Genomic DNA, 16866 nt, shown 5'->3' with positions numbered 1-16866 from the left:
GCAACCCTCCTGCCAACCCACCACTATAGCCACAGGCTCTGTGCATCCAGGCACCTATGCCCTCTGGTGCTCTCAGAGTTCACGACCCTCCCTCCAATCCCTCCATTTCAGCCACAGGCCCTGCATGACTAGGAGCCTGGACCCTTTGGTGAGAGCAAAAATATGGAGACAAAAAAACAACCCCCGAAGGAAAGGAGGAATTGCCGGAAAAGGAACTAAAGAAACGGGGGCATGCCATATGTCAGAAAAAGAATTCAGAGTAAGGGCCATACAATTCATAAACCAGATGGAGGAGAAAATCCACAACTTATGTAAGGATTAAGAGCAAATAAAAAATTTTATTGCTACAATAAAAAACATGATGGAAGATTTCAACAATAGACTAGAGGAAGTGGAGGACTGAGTTAGTGAGTTAGAAGACAGGACAAAGAAACACACCCAATCTGAACACCAATTGCAGAAAAAAATTATAAAGCAGAAAAGCAGGAGGAAAATCTAAGGGAGATTTGGGACAACATGAAACGAAGTAACATATGCATAGTAAAGGTGCCAGAAGGACAAAAAGAGGAACAAGGATTAGAAAACCTATTTGAAGAAATAATGACAGAAAACTTCCCTGATTTGAGGATGAAAATGTCACACCAGCACAGAGAGTCCCAAACAAGATGAACCCAACAAGGCCTACACCCAGACACCTTGTAATTACAATGGCAAATGTTAACGACAAAGAGAGAATCTTAAAGACTGCAAGAGAGAAACAGAGAGTTACCTACAAAGGATCTCCCATTAGATTATCAAATGATTTCTCAACAGAAACACATCAGGCCATAAGGGAATGGAATGTAGTATCAAAGTGATGCAAAGCAAGGGACTGAATCCAAGAATACTCTATCCAGCAATGCTATCATTCAAAATTGAAGGGGAAATCAGGAGCTTCACAGACAAAGAAAAGGCTATGGGAGTTTATCACTACCAATCAGCAATACAAGAAATGCTAAAGGAACTGTTGTAAAAAGAACAAATAGAAAGGGAAGAAGGAACACAGGCATAAATAATAAAAATAGCTACAAACAAGTACCTATCAATAATAACCTTAAACGTAAATAGACTAAATGCTCCAATCAAAAGGCATAGAGTGGCTGAATGGATAAGAAAACGTGACCTATATATATGCTGTCTACAAGAGATCTACCTCAGAACAAGGGACTTCCACAGACTGAAAGTGAAGAGATGGAAAAATATTTTTCAGGTAAATGGAAATGAAAAAAAAAAAAAGCCTGGGGTAGCAATTATTCTATCTGACAAAATAGACCTCAAAGTAAAGGCCATAATAAAAGATAAGGAAGGCCACTTGTTATGCAACAAGAGGATATAACTGGTAAAGATATATGTGCCTGATGCAGGAGCACCCAAATACATAAAACAACTTCTGGCAGATATCAAGGGAGAGATCATCAGCAATACAATCATAGTAGGGGACTTTAATAGCCCATTGACATCACTGGATAAATCCTCTAGACAAAAAATCAGCAAAGAAACAGCAATCAGCAAGAAACAACTCTTTAGATCAGATGGACTTAATCGACATAATCAGAACATTTCACCCCAAACCTACAGAATATACATTCTTCTTACATGCACATGGGACATTTTCCAATATAGACCACATATTGGGACATAGGTAAAGTCTCTTCAAATTCAGAAGATTGAAATCATGTCAAGCGTCTTCTCAGACCACAATGGTATAATATTAGAAATAAACTACAATAAAAACAATCAAAAAACTTCAAACACTTGGAGGCTAAATAGCATGTTATTAAACAATGATTGGGTTACAAAGAGATCAAAGAAGAAATAAAAAAACATCCTGGAAACAAATGACAATGAAAACACAACAATCCAAAACTATGGGACACAGTGAAAGCAGTCCTGAGAGGGAAGTTTATAGTTCTACAGGCCTACCTCAAAAAAAAACAAGAAAAACTGATAATAGATTATCTAACTCCACGACTTAAAGAATTAAAAAGAGAGCAACAAGAAAAGCCCAGAGTGAGCAGAAGGAATAAAATAATAAAGATCAGAACAGAAATAAATAACATAGAGACCAAAAACAACAACAACAACAACAAAAATACAAAACATCAATAAAACCAAGAGCTGGTTCTTTGAAAGGATAAACAAGATTGATGAACCTCTAGCCAGGCTTACCAAGAAGCAAAGAGAGGGGACCCAAATAAAATAAAAAATGAAAGAGGCAAAATAACAGACTCCACAGAAATACAAAGGATTGTAAAAAAATACTATGAACAACTCTATTCAACAAACTGGTCAACCTAGAAGAAATGGACATATTTCTAGAAAAATATGAGCTTCCAAAACTCAATCAAGCAGAATCAAAAAATCTGAATAGGCCGATGGCTATGGAGAAAATTGAAGCAGTAATAAAAAAGACTTTCAGCAAATAAAAGCCTGGGGCCAGACAGCTTCACAGGAGAGTTTTACCAAACATTCAAGGAAGAACTAAAACCTATCCTCCTCAGACTATTCCAAAAAATTCAAGAGGAAGGAACACTTCCAAGCAGATAAAGACACCACAAAGAAAGAGAATTACAAGCCAATATCTCTGATGAACATAGATGTTAAAATCCTTAACAAAATTCTAGCAAAACAGGTCCAGCATTACATTAGAAAAATCATACACCGTGACCAAGTGGGATATATTCCAGGGATGCAAGGATGGTTCAACATCCATAAATCAATAAACATGATATTTCACATAAACAAACTGAGAGACAAAAATCACATAATCATATCAATGGATGCAGAAAAAGCATTTGACAAAATCCAACACCCTTTCTTGATAAAAACTCTCAGAAAAGTGGGAATAGAGGTATCATACCATAACATAATAAAAGCCCTATATGACAAACCTACAGCCAACATCATACTCAATGGGCCAAAACTAAAATGAGTTTCCCTAAGAACAGAAACAAGACAGGGATGCCCACTCTCACCACTCCTATTCAACATAGTACTGAAAGTGCTAGCCATAGTGATCAGACAAGAAGAAATAAAAGGCATCCAAATTGGAAAAAGAAGAAATAAAAGTATCATTATTCACAGGTGACATGATATTGTACATCGAAAACCCTAAAGACTCCATCAAAAAACTACTAGATTTAATAAATGAATTCGGCAATGTGACAGGATACAAAATTAACACCCAGAAATCTATGGCTTTTTTACTGGTATATACCAATAATGAACTCACAGAAAGTTAAAAGAAAAAAAGCAATCCCATTTACCATTGCAACAACAAAAAATTAAGATACCTAGGAGTAAACTTAATTAAGGAGGTAAAAGACCTGTACTCAAAAAACTATAGAACATTGAAAAAAGAGATAGAGGAAGACATAAACAAATGGAAGAATATACCGTGTTCATGGATTGGTAGAATCAACTTCATATAAATGTCCATTCTACCCAAGACAATATATAGATTTAATGCAATTGCCATTAAAATACCAATGGCATATTTCACAGACCTAGAACAAACTCTCCAAAAAATTCACATGGAATAAAAATCATCCCAAATATCTGCAGCAATCTTGAGAAAGAAGAACAAAGTTGGAGGGATCACAATACCAGATTTCAAGCTATATTACAAAGCCACTGTTCTCAAAACTGCCTGGCACTGGCACAAGAACAGACATGTAGACCAATGGAACAGAACAGAGAACCCAGAAATCGACCCAAGCCATTATGCTCAATTAATATTTGACCAAGAGGCAGGAGCATACAATGGAATCAAGACAGTATCTTCAATAAATGGTGTTGGGAAAATTGGACAGATACATGCAAAAAAATGAAACTAGACCACCAACTTACATCATACACAAAAATAAACTCAAGATGGATAAAGGACATAAATGTAAGATGAGAAACCATGAAAATCTTAGACTAATCCATAGGCAGCAAAATATCAGACATATGTCATAGCAATATCTTTACCGATATAGCTCCTAGGGCAATGGAAACTAAGGAGAAAATAAACAAATGGGACTGCATCAAAATAAAAAGTTTCTGTGCAGCAAAAGAAACCATCAACAAAACAAGAAATTTCACTGCATGGGAGAACATATTTGCCAATGTTATATCTGATAAGGGCCTAATCTCCAAAATGTACAGGGAACTCATACATCTTAACAAAAGGAAGGTAAACAATCCAATCAAAAAATGGGCAAAGGACTTAAACAGACACTTTTTGAAAGTGGACATACAGAAGGCCAAGAGACATATGAAAACATGCTCAAAGTCACTAATCATCTGAGAGATGCAAATCAAAATGTCAATGAGATACCATCTTACACCGGTTAGAATGGCTATCATCAACAAATTGACAAAGGACAAGTGCTGGCAAGGATGTGGAGAAAAAGAAACCCTCGTGCACTGCTGGTGGGAATGCAGACTGGTGCAGCCATTGTGAAAAACAGTATGGAGTTTCCTCAAAAAACTAAAAATGGAACTCCCATTTGACCCAGTAATCCCACTTCTAGGACTATATCCCAAGAAATCAGAAACACCAATCAGAAAGGACATATGCACCCCTATGTTCACAGCAGAACAATTTACATTAGCTAAGATTTGGAAACAGACTAAGTGCCCATCAGCAGATGAATGGATTAAAAAACTGAGATACATCTACACAATAAAATACTATGCTGCTATAAAAAAGAACTCTTACCATTCGCAGCAGTATGAATGCACATGAAGAGCATTATTCTAAGTGAAATAAGCCAGTCAGAGAAAGATAAATATCTCATGATCTCACTCATTTGTGGAATATAATGAACAACATAAACTGATGAACAAAAATAGATCCAGAGACAGAGAAGCATTGAATAATCCATCAAACTTCAGAGGGAAGGCAGGAGAGGGTGGTGGGGATCGGGGGAGGAGATCAACCAAAGGACTTGTATGCATGCATATAAGCATAAACAATGGACACAGACTCTAGGGGGGTGAGGGCATGTGCTGGGGAGTAGGGGGTGGGGGTGGCCAGGAAGAGGTCAATGGGGAGGGGGGAGAAGAAGACATATGTAATACTATATGTAATACTTTAAACAATAAAGAATTATTTTTTAAAGAGCATTTGGTTTTAAATTGTTCATTTCTACTGAGAAATATAATATGCCATGTAAAATGCCATTGTGAATTAATATAAACTGATTTAAAAGCTTGAGATCAGAGAAAGAATAAATGAAATTTTGAGGGACAAACAACATCTTACTGCTATGATCCTGAGATTTATCTCCATTAAATTCATTCCTTTGTGTGGACATTGTCTATAGAACCAACCCTTTAAAATATCACCATTTACCTGGAACAGTGTGTATTAATGGATTGGTGGGGGTTTTTTTTGTCTGTTTGTTTTTTGTTTTTGTTTGGAGGGCCGGAATCTAAGCCATAGCAGATAGAATAGTCCACATATCCACTCAATGTGCACACAGCTAAACAGATACAGATGAGAGTAGTGAAGTTTTGACTCTGCTGAGATATGACTCATCTGTCATCTGTCCAGATACTAAAATAGGGAACGCTGATCAGTCAAGGGCATGATCTGAATCCTGATCACTGAGGGAGAAAGCAACTGACAGAGAAACCAAATGATTGATGTAAGAAAACCTTAAGAAAAGCTCTCCATAATTCACAATTGTGTGCACAGGGAGGTCCAATAGAATCTTAGGTATGGAGGAATCAGTTAGGATAAGTGATCTAAAAAGACATTAAGGAAAAAGAAAAGATAGGAGGAAAATCAAGTGTAAAAATTCTATGACACTTTATTGATTTTAATTGTAAAATCTTTTTTTAAATAAGGAAGTACCCTACATTTCTCTGATATATTGAGATATTAAGGAGTAAAACACCTGAGTAGTTTAGGGCAGTTTTGGTGATATTTTAGATCTATCCTTTAATCCACTTTCTTATTCACCAATTAAGTGCCTACTAAGTGCTAGTCAGTACCTATAGGGTTAAAGCAATGCTTAGAAATAGATGAGTTATGAATTCAATATCTATAGGTAAACATTGACTAATTATCGAGACCATCTATTAAGTGTGACAAATGAAACACTAGAATGATAGTTGGCATGGAATTTTCCTCCAGAAAAAAAATAATAAAAGAGATCATAGATAAAATGGATTCTAAAAACTTAATTTTGGCAAAATACATTTTATCTGGAAAATAAACATAGTAATAGTGGAATTCATATATGTGAATCAAATAATATTTTATATAAAAACAAAATAAAAATTAGCATTTTCATAATCATAGTTAAGACACAAATGAAGAATTCTCTCACGAACAAAGAGTAAAGAATTAGTTCCAAATTGAATCTCTTAGGCCAAAAAGAACATGGAATCTTTGCTTATGATTCTTTGCCAAGTTATTCTGATGAGATCTTGTTATTTTATAACTTTAATTAGAATTGTAATACAGGGTTTGGCAAAAGTAGGTTTACAGTTGTGAGTATGTGAAACACAGAGTTTATTCTTGTATTATTATTTACTAGAGGCCCAGTGCACAAAATCTGTGCATGGGTAGGGTCCCTAGGCCTGGCCAGCGATCAAGGCTGACCGGGGCCTTCCTTCCCCAACTGCTAGCTGCCAGCTGCCAGTCAGGGCCTTCCGCCATTCCATGCCACCCCCTGGTGATCAGTGCATGTCATAGTAAGCAATCGAACTCACGGTCTCCCGGTCGAACTCCTGAAGGGACACTTTGCATATTAGCCTTTTATATAGAGAGACTAGAGGCCTGGTGCACGAAATTCGTGCATGGGGGGGGGTGTCCCTCAGCCCAGCCTGCACCCTCTCCAATCTGGGACCCCTCAAGGGATGTCCGACTACCCGTTTAGGCCCGATCCTACCAGGATCGGGCCTAAACGGGCAGTCGGACATCCCTCTCACAATCCAGGACTGCTGGATCCCAACTGCTCGCCTGCCTGCCTTCCTGATTGCCCCTAACCGCTTCTGCCTGCCAGCCTGATCACCCCCTAACCACTCCCCTGCCAGCCTGATTGCTGCCTAACTGCTCCCCTGCCAGCCTGTTTGCCCCTAACTGCCCTCCCCTGCAGGCCTGGTCCCCCCCCCAACTGCTCTCCCCTGCAGACCTGGGTCCCTCCCAACTGCCTTTCCCTGCAGGCCTGGTCGCCCCCAACTTCCCTCCTCTGCTGGCTTCGTCACCCCTAACTGCCCTCCCCTGCAGACTTGATCGCCCCCAACTGCCCTCCCCTGCTGGCCTGATCACCCACAACTGCCCTCCCTTGCAGGCCTGGTCCCTCCCAACTGCCCTCCCCTGCTGGCCATCTTGTGGTGACCATCTTGTGTCCACATAGGGCAGGATCTTTGACCACATGGGGGCAGCCATCTTGTATGTTGGAGTGATGGTCAATCTGCATATTACTCTTTTATTAGATAGGATTATTGTTTTGTTTTTCCATACAAACAACTGTAAACCTATTTTGCCCCACCTTGTATTAAACTAACTGAAATCAATATTTGATGACAAATAAGATTGAATATATGTGTATCTACTGCTACATTTATACCTAGCCAGCATATACACATAATAGCTCCTAAATAAATATGTGATGAATGAATGAGTCAAGGTCAATATCTAAGACAAATAACCAAATCTTCCTTCCCATTAAATAATAATTCAATTATTGAAAACATAAGAGAGACAATCAGGAATCACTATTTAATGAAATGTGAAATAAGCCATTGCTTTTTGAAGTCTTTATTTCCCATATTTTTGTTTATGCGAATTAAATAACATATTTAAATGCTTGTCAACTGTTTTTGTATTCTGTTTCTTTAAAGAGAAAATTTCGAACAAAGGGGGGAATATGAAAAAGCTAAGACAAGAGGGAAAAAAGATTAAAAATGAACTTGCCCATTCTCTCGCGATACATTTTGTTGCCCCTGACCACATAGCAGTAGAGGGAATGGAATCTTAAGTCAAAGTCTCAAGCTGGAAATTGGTTGTATGGTGCTTTATTTTCTTATTAGTCACTCGGGAACCTTCAAAAAGCCACTTTATGCCTAAATGTTCCATGCATTTCAAAGGGTTTATAATACAAAAATAATTTACAAAGAATTCTAAAATTTTCAAATTTAGGTGCTAAACAAATGCAAGGTGTTCTGTGGTCAGTTAACAGGGAAGTAAAAAAGTTTGAGGAAACTTTATTTTATGCTTTTCTTTGGTTCAGTAATTCTATTTTTGCCTCAGTAAGCTTAAGTCTCAGTGATCCTGCTAATAATTGTGTTTAATTCTTAACAATTCTGAGTGCTAAGGGAGATATTTTCAGTTTTTGATTTTGTTTTTGTAATTGTTCCTTTATAAAAACTTTGTTGTATATATTTCTGACAGTACTTCCTGTTAACTTATTTACCCCTTCCCTTTCTAAGACCCTGGGAAAGCCCCTGAAACCAAACAAGGGACTGTGAAAGTTGCAGCACAAGGTAAGCAATAAAACACTTTATTTTTTTTAAATATATTTTATTGATTTTTTACAGAGAGGAAGAGAGAGGGATAGAGAGTTAGAAACATCGATGAGAGAGAAACATCCATCAGCTGCCTCCTGCACGCCCCCTACTGGGGATGTGCCCGCAACCAAGGTACATGCCCTTGACCAGAATTGAACCTGGGACCTTTCAGTCCGCATGCCAACGCTCTATCCACTAAGCCAAACCAGTAAGGGCAACAATAAAAACACTTTAAAATTCTTTTTTTTTTTTTTTTTCACTTACATACCATTTTATTGACAGAAGCAAACGCTATTTATTGCAGAACAGCACCATCTGCTGGGTTCTTATAGAAAACATTGCATTATTGCATGAAGGTACACTTTTCAAGTATTTATTTAGTAACTGGAGAAAGCATGACTAAGACAAACGCCAAATTTGCAGGGGAACCACTGAAGGGCCCAGGAATTAGTATCTTGACTCCAAGTTTCAGTCATTGAGCTTTTACTTATATTTTTAAAAATGAACCATAGGTTGATTGATAGGTAGACAGATATATGATATATAGAGATTTATAAATGATATACAAGTGTCCAGTGTTTTCAAATATACCTTCTAGTTTGTGTCATATTAGAAAAATCTGTCAGAATTTTTAAAAAATTAGTATTACTTCATCTGTATACCAAGACTGCAAAATCAGATTCCAGATACAATTACAAATAAATCACCCTAGTTTTTATGAGCCACCTGAGAAAATCTATTTACAAATATGTTGGGGTTATAAGAGTGGTGTTTTTAAAGAGACCTTCAGGAAAATATTGATTCTTCAATTAAGCAGTTTGGGAAAAGTACTTCTGTAAAATAATTTTGTTATATTTTTTATCTATCTTCTACAATCACATTCTTTGAGAAAGCTATTCTAACTCCAGTGTCCCAACTCAAGAGAATGGAATACAATGAATTATGCGACCTTGATGCTCAAACCAAGAGTAGTAATATTATGCAAGTACAAGGAATGGCTACAAGTGTCTGCCTTTGTCATCTTTGAAAACTTTACAGAACACACCTAGGGAAAATAGGTAAAATATTTATTGGAGAAAAATCTTTATTTTTCTCTCCTTTGCTACATTATACAATGTCGAACATTTAAGGAAATACATTTAGGTGATGGCACATTTGTTTCTGGGCAGAAGACCCTCGTGGCAGACTGCTTACCAGATGACGTGATTGCATCTGGCCAAAATTTTGCTGTTATATTTAATCCTGGACCCAACTACATGCAAAATCACCCTAGTAAATATTGGCAAAATGGGTTGACTAATTGCCACTTGACACAACAATGTTTTTATAAGCAATCTATAATAATAAAAGTGTAATATGCTAATTAGACCAGACATCGTTCTGGATGAAGCCGGGGCTGAGAGGGAAGCCCAGGACCTGGGTGCCTGCCTGCGGCTGAAGGGAAGTCTGGGTCCTGGGTGCCAGAGGGAAGCTGGTGCTGGCAGCCAGGGGAAGGAAGGCCTACTCTTGCACAAATTCCGTGCATCGGGCCTCTAGTATTTGATAAAATGGTTAAGAGCAAAGATGTAGGATTTTAGTTTTCTTTTGATAACCAGGTTGTTCAAGAAAACTGATTCTTCTTTACAGGAGTTCTGATAGAGAATGTAGCAAATGTTATGAAAGGTAGAAAGGCAGAGCAAATATTATCACTTTTGTGTTTTATATTCATGAAAATGCAGCTCAGAGTGCATTCCTCAAGCAAATGACCACTAGTTCAAGGAATCATTGCAGTTAAGGTATATAGTTCTTATAAAAACACAACCACCTGTTTGCACTGAGGCTTCTGAGGGTCACAGTGGAAATGGAACTATAGCTTGAGGCAGGAACTTAGTATTATTTCAGCCTCATAATAGAGGAGCTCAAGGGGAAGAAATTGAAGAGATAATCTGGAAACTGATTTCAAATTTGAGTTTGGACCATAGGCTCTTCATTTTTATATTTCAACTACATCGGAAAAGGCAGACTCAACTTATTTTTTTTCAGAATAAATGATTTATTGTTTAATGAATAGTAACCTAAAGTTTCAAAAGCTTATTAGAATAGTCCTTTTAAGAAAATTAGATGAAAGTGTTGATTAAGCACAGTGTAGAGGCAAGAAGTAAGGCTAAACACATACTTATTAATTTGACTTCTTATCTATGTGACAATATATTTTTATATTCATTTTTGCTTTATGTTTTTATCTCAATTAAAAAATGCCATCTTATAACATAAAATTTTAAGGTTATTTTCTTATTACAGATTTGTATGGGTTAAATCCACTGAATTTATGATTATGTGGAATAGATTCTCTTATTCCCAGGAATATTCTGAGGAATGGTCATTTAATATGTTTAACACTATTTTCTTTCTGTTATTTCAGCAGCAGCTAAAAAAGATGAAAAGAAGGAAGGTATGTTTTATGAAAAGTTCCACTATGCCTTTTGTGTGAACAGTTTAACAGTTTAAGCTCTGGAGTGAGCTAGTATAAAGGGACTGTAAAGGAGGATGTTGGCGAGGTAGGGGGTGGGTGGCCAATGAGATTAGGGATCCTATGTCTGCTGATGGTTGCTTATTGAAGTTAAGTTTCTTACCCTCCCACAGAGATGGGGATAGAGGGGCACTATCTCCTTTGATGATTACATTTCAAGGGGATGTCTCATAGGTCTTGAGCAAGATATTTCTGGTTGTAGATTTATATTTCAAAGGGATGGAGAAAGAATTTATAATGCAAGCTTTCTAAAGTAAATATGCTAACAAAAGGGAGGTCTGGGGCCTATAGTCAAGAAGAAGCCCATTTATGTTTAGTCAAGCTAATGGGAATGTTAAGGTCATCTCAGCCACTGGGATTCTGGTTAGAGAGATGTTTCTAATGCACCCTGACAGCACTTAGACAAGGTCTCTAGTTATCACCACTGTTTATAAATCTAAGTTCATTTTCTCAGTGAAAATAACCTGTAGATATAAGCAATCATTTCTAACTTTGAAGATGACAATTATATTCTAACTAGAGGCCCAGTGCACAAAAATTTGTGCACTCAGGCGGGGCGGGGGGTCCCCCTAAGTCCAGCCTGCACCCTCTTGCAGTCTGGGAACCCTTAGGGGATGTCCACCTGCCGGCTTAAACCCACTCCCCAGGGTATCTGGCCTAAGCTTGCAGTCAGACATCCCTCTGGCAGCCCAGGAGCCCTCGGGGGATGTCTGACTGTGGCTTAGGCCTGCTCCCCGTCAGCCGGACATCCTTAGTGCTGCCAAGGAGGTGGGAGTGGCTCCCACCACCGCCACGGCGTTTGCTGCCATCAGCCCAGCTTGTGGCTGAACAAAGCTCGCCTTGTGGGAGCGCACGGACCACCAGGGGGCAGCTCCTTCATTGAGCGTCTGCCCCCTGGTGGTCAGTGCGTATCATAGCAACCAGTCGTTCCGCCCTTAGGGTCAATTTGCATATTACCCTTTTATTATACAGGATTAGTGTTTATATAATCTGAGAAAAAAATAAGAAAGCAAGTGTTATATTTATATTTAGTGACATTAGAATTTTACATAATCATAATGGCTTAGGAGTCACATTCTGTTTCTGTTAAACATGGATCTAAGAATCAATAGTCATGGGAGGGAGAAAATATTTTAGTTGATTATCATTTGTTTAAAGAGAACAAAATCATCTATACTAATAAAAGAGTAATATGCTAATTAGACTGGGAGACCTTCCAGGAGACCTTCCGGACGTCCTTCTGGACAAAGCCATGGTGGCAGGGCCGAGGCGGAGGCAGTTAGGGATGATCAGGCCAGGAGGGAGGGCAGTTGGGGACGATCAGGCCAGCAGGGGGGGCAGTTGGGGGCAAGCAGGCTGGCAGGGGGGGCAGTTGGGGGCAATCAGGCTGGCAGGTGAGGGCAGTTGGGGGTGATAAGGCCAGCGGGGGAGGGCAGTTGGGGGTGAGCAGGCCAGCAGGGGGGCAATTGGGGATGATCAGGCCGGCAGGGAGGGGGGCAGTTGGGGGCAAGCAGGCCGGCAGGGGGGCATTTATGGGTGATCAGGGGGTCACAGTTGGGGGTGATCAGGCCAGCAGGCAGAGTGGTTAGGGGAGATCAGGCAGGCAGGCAGATGAGCGGTTAGGAGCCAGCAGTCCCAGATTGCAAGAGAGATGTTCAACTGACGGTTTAGGCAGTAGGACATCCTTTGCAGGGTCCCAGATTGGAGAGGGTGCAGGCCGGGCTGAGGGACACAACCCCTATGCATGACTTTCATGCACTGGGCCACTAGTTTATAATAATAAACGCCTAATTAGATTGGACATCCTTCCAGATGACCTTTTAGACCAGTGGTCAGCGGCTCGTGAGCCGCGGTTTGCCACTCTGTTGACTAATGATTTTGCCAACCACTGCCTTAGGAAAAAACACTTAAAAAACATTTTAATAATGTACTAATGTCTTTAACCTGAAGTCAAAACTTCTGGGTAAGGGTACTGCCTTACGCAGTGGTCGGCAAACTCATTAGACAACAGAGCGGCAAACCGTGGCTCGCGAGTGGCATGTGGCTTGCGAGCTGCAGTTTGCCGACCACTGTTCTAGACGAAGCGGGGGCTGTGAGGGAAGCCTGGGTCCTGGGTGCCGGAGGGAAGCCGGTGCCAGCAGCTGGGGTCGAAAAGCCCACTCTTGCACAAATTTCGTGCATCGGACCTCGAGTAATATCATAATAAGGTTAACTAAGACACATTAAGGTGTTTGTTATCAAGAGATTAAAATCAGTATTAATTCCCCCATAAACACATAGCAAATATTTCAGTGTATTTTGGAAATGATATAATTTATATGATGACTGTTGTGGTGAGTGTTCAGAGACATTACAAGAAAAAAGGAGCAGTAAGTTCCTGCCACAGTTTTGGACACACAGTAAGTCCTCAAATATGTTCATCTTTCCTCCATCACTTCTTCTTAGGAATGAAAAAGAATTTACCTTTTTATTTAGCTAAAGGAGTAATATTAACAGTTATTTTGTTATTCATTGGCATTCAAACATGTATTAAAAAACTTTTGGCTATATAAAACCATAGTCAAAGTACAATTGCATCGTTTTAATCTTTTTATATATATTTCTCATTGCTATGCTCAGCGTTTCTTGTTATATTTTTCCTGGATTATATCCTTTTTTTTTTTTTTTTAGAAATTGTCCATCTTCAATATGCAATATTTGGAAGAGTTTGGGAATATTTGCCTATAGAGATTCATGTGATCCAGTGAAACATATAAAACATATGCCCCTGAGTATTTATTAATATTATCATTCAAGAAATGATTATATTTGAGAAAAAAATAGCTATCTACAATAATTTTTATTGTTCCCAATATATAATAGGAGAATAGGCTTAATGTTCAGCTGCTCTAGGCAGTCATTGGATTTTGTTTCATGAGTTCCTAATTCTATTTATGTGTCTCCTGTTAAGCAGAGAAGAAACCTATATAGACAACAGCTTCTCAGCTCCTGTTTGTTATTTTCTATCATCTCATAAAGATCACAGATATATTTCCCACAGGGACAGGGAACATATGTTTATTCAAATGAGGCACATTTATAACAAATACCAGATACAATTTGGATTTTCAACATTACACAAAGTTTATTTCTACTCACATTCAGACTTTTTGGACATTGTTCGAAGATACTAATGACTGACAACTTTCCTGGAGAAAGAGAAAACGAGAGGATTTGAGGAATTGAATTAGAATGCTCTTGAGAAGTTCTTTTGCTGGTGAATTTTAAAATACAGAAACAAACGTGCATAATAACTTTCTTAATATCAAAGACGGTCTGTGCATCGGGCCGCAAAGGGTTTCTTGCATTAGTGAACTCTGAAAATTTGAATTTCATGTTCAGATTTTATCCTAAGCCTGGCTCATCAAGTCTCTTGCAGAAACCTTAACAAGAGCGACCCTTGGCTCCATGAGCTTTCCCCTCAATGTTCCTGTTCTTGGGAATGTTGGCCTCAGAACAACCATATCTTAGCCTGAGTGGAATGGCATTATTGAGTAAATGTTCAACTGAGGTCCTGCTTTGACAAGCCTGTCTCTACTGAGGTTTCCCCAGTATACCACTCCTCCCCATTCAGACACTTTCCTCATAATCCATTAGCAAACCTTCTCGTTTACTCTCTGTTAGGCTCTCGACGTCTGCCCCAATAAAATTGTATTTTTCTCTCTAAAATGTGCTTATTCTCTATCACCTCTTCTGTAATGATCCTACTGTCTTTATAGGCACCGAGACTCAAATTCTGGTGTAAGCTTTAACCTCTGTTTTACCTTTGCCTCTATCAGTCCTTGGAATTTTTAAATGACCTGAACTCTCCTATGTTTAATCTTTCCTAAAATAAATAGGAGAACTAATCTTCACTCACAACTTCCAGCCCTCTAATTGTGACCTCTCACTGATATTAGGCTTCTCATGTGAACCAAGGAAATGATGCCTGAAATCAGAGGTTCTCAATGTGTGGTCACAGACTTCTGAGGGTCACTGAGACCCTTTCAGTGGTTCTGCAAAGTTAAAATCATTTTTATGAAAACCATGAAGTCATCATTTCCCTTTTACATTTCATTCTCCCATGAGTGTACACTGGAGTTTGTCAGAGATTACATAATGTGTGATATTGCAACAGATTCAATATAAAAGCAGTTATGTAAATCCAACTTACTTCTCAGTAAGCCACATATTAATGAGAGTCACAAAATTGTGAAGCAAAGTCACTCATCTCATTATTTTTTATATTTGAAAGTGTATTTATCCTAAAAATATTATTGATGTTATAACAGGTGTATTATTTTTAAAATAAATATCTATTTTTTTAATCTTTAAGTTTTAAAATTATAAACATAAATTGATACATGAGTAAAAGCTCTTTGGGGTTCTAAAATTGTTAAGAAGTTAAAGGAGTCCTGAGATGAAAAAAATTGGAATCTCTGACCTAAATAATTATCCTGCCTATAAATCTTCAAAAATATTGAATTGGCTGCTTTTTTTTTGTCACTATCTATTTAAAATATTCAGTAACTCCACACTGACCACAGAAGATAGTCTAAAGGCTTTAACCTGCAATTCAACTCCCTACAGTCTGCTTCTTGACCTCCTGTCATGCACATGCCTGAATAGTTCCACCTGTAAAGATACAGTGAGCCCTTCTGAGATTGAGAAAATCATGGTCAGCCAAAGCAAGAGTAGCCACAGGTGCCAGATTGTGAGTGTCCCCCCCCCACGTCCCACGTGGTTCAGGGTTCAGGTTCAGGGTTCGGGTTCTGGAGGAGGCCGCACACAAATGAAAGAGACTAGACAAGAAAATATAAATTTGGGAATTGGGGGCCAGGCGGGAGCCCAGCTCAAGAGGAAGGACTCCGCTTTGCTCTGGCCTTGCTATCCCTTTTATTCAGGTTTTGGGATACACCCATAGCCCTTAGGCAGGCAATTCCAATGATAGCCAACCAGCAAGGATTTACATAAAACTAAAAGGTGGAAGTTGCTTCAGCTACCATTGTCTCAACTAAACAGTGGGTGTTTGGCTCTGACCTTTCAGAGCTCAAGGTCTCCAGCCTTCTGGGTTCCTTGTCCATGCCTCTCTGCTAGTGAAGACAATGGGCGGCTTCCAACACCAGATCTTCATGGTCCTTGTTCCACACACCACAAAGGATGATACCTAAAGAAAAGAGGCTAGATAATGCAACCAAATCAGGAACACTTCACCGCGGAGGAGGCAATTCCATATTACAGCCAAATGGTTTTAAGGTCTGCAGCTCTGTTACAAACAGATCTAGGAAGGAGAACCCAGGAGGTGATGAGAAGAAAACTCTCATGACCGCCTCCAGGAGAGATAGGGAGGCATGTGGGAGATGGCCTCACAGCAGCTCCTCACAGCACGGGCCCCCCACCCCTCCATCCTCTTATGTTCCAGAAGGATCACAAGCTACCTGTCAAGACTCAATTCAGCTGTGATTCAACCTTTGCCTGCTTGTCCTATATGGATTATGTGCAAGACCATCACAGCACCATGGAAGAGCCTTTTACCTTATATTCCCATCCAATTTCTTCCTTTATGTATCATACTAGTGACCCGGTGCACAGATTCATGCACATTGAAAGGATATTAATTAGAAGGTGGCCAGCAGGGCGGGACTGGGTGAGATGGGCTGGACATGCCCTGGAGCCAACCTCCCAAGGTCCCTCCCAGCCAGCAGCACCTGGGGTGGTGCCACAGCTAGAAGGGCACCTGCAGAGTGAGCAGGGGTTCCTCTGGCAGGTGGGGACCCTTGGCCTGGCCTGCA

At 39.3% G+C, this 16866-nt stretch overlaps 1 protein-coding gene across 3 annotated transcripts in view; it reads left to right on the top strand.

The window, feature by feature from the left end:
• The window catches only part of TRDN (triadin), a 301414-nt gene that overhangs the window by 180368 nt on the left and 104180 nt on the right, over positions 1-16866 (top strand). For all 3 annotated transcript variants that reach the window (XM_080663584.1, XM_080663583.1, XM_080663585.1), the window contains exons 13-14: positions 8470-8523; positions 10949-10978. In XM_080663584.1, the coding sequence (XP_080519710.1) occupies positions 8470-8523; positions 10949-10978 (84 nt within the window). The remainder of the gene's footprint in view (positions 1-8469; positions 8524-10948; positions 10979-16866) is intronic.

This window comes from Plecotus auritus, assembly GCF_963455305.1.
Source record: "Plecotus auritus genome assembly, chromosome: 4".
Taxonomy (NCBI): Eukaryota; Metazoa; Chordata; class Mammalia; order Chiroptera; family Vespertilionidae; genus Plecotus; species Plecotus auritus.
This window is presented reverse-complemented; position numbering and strand designations above follow the sequence as displayed.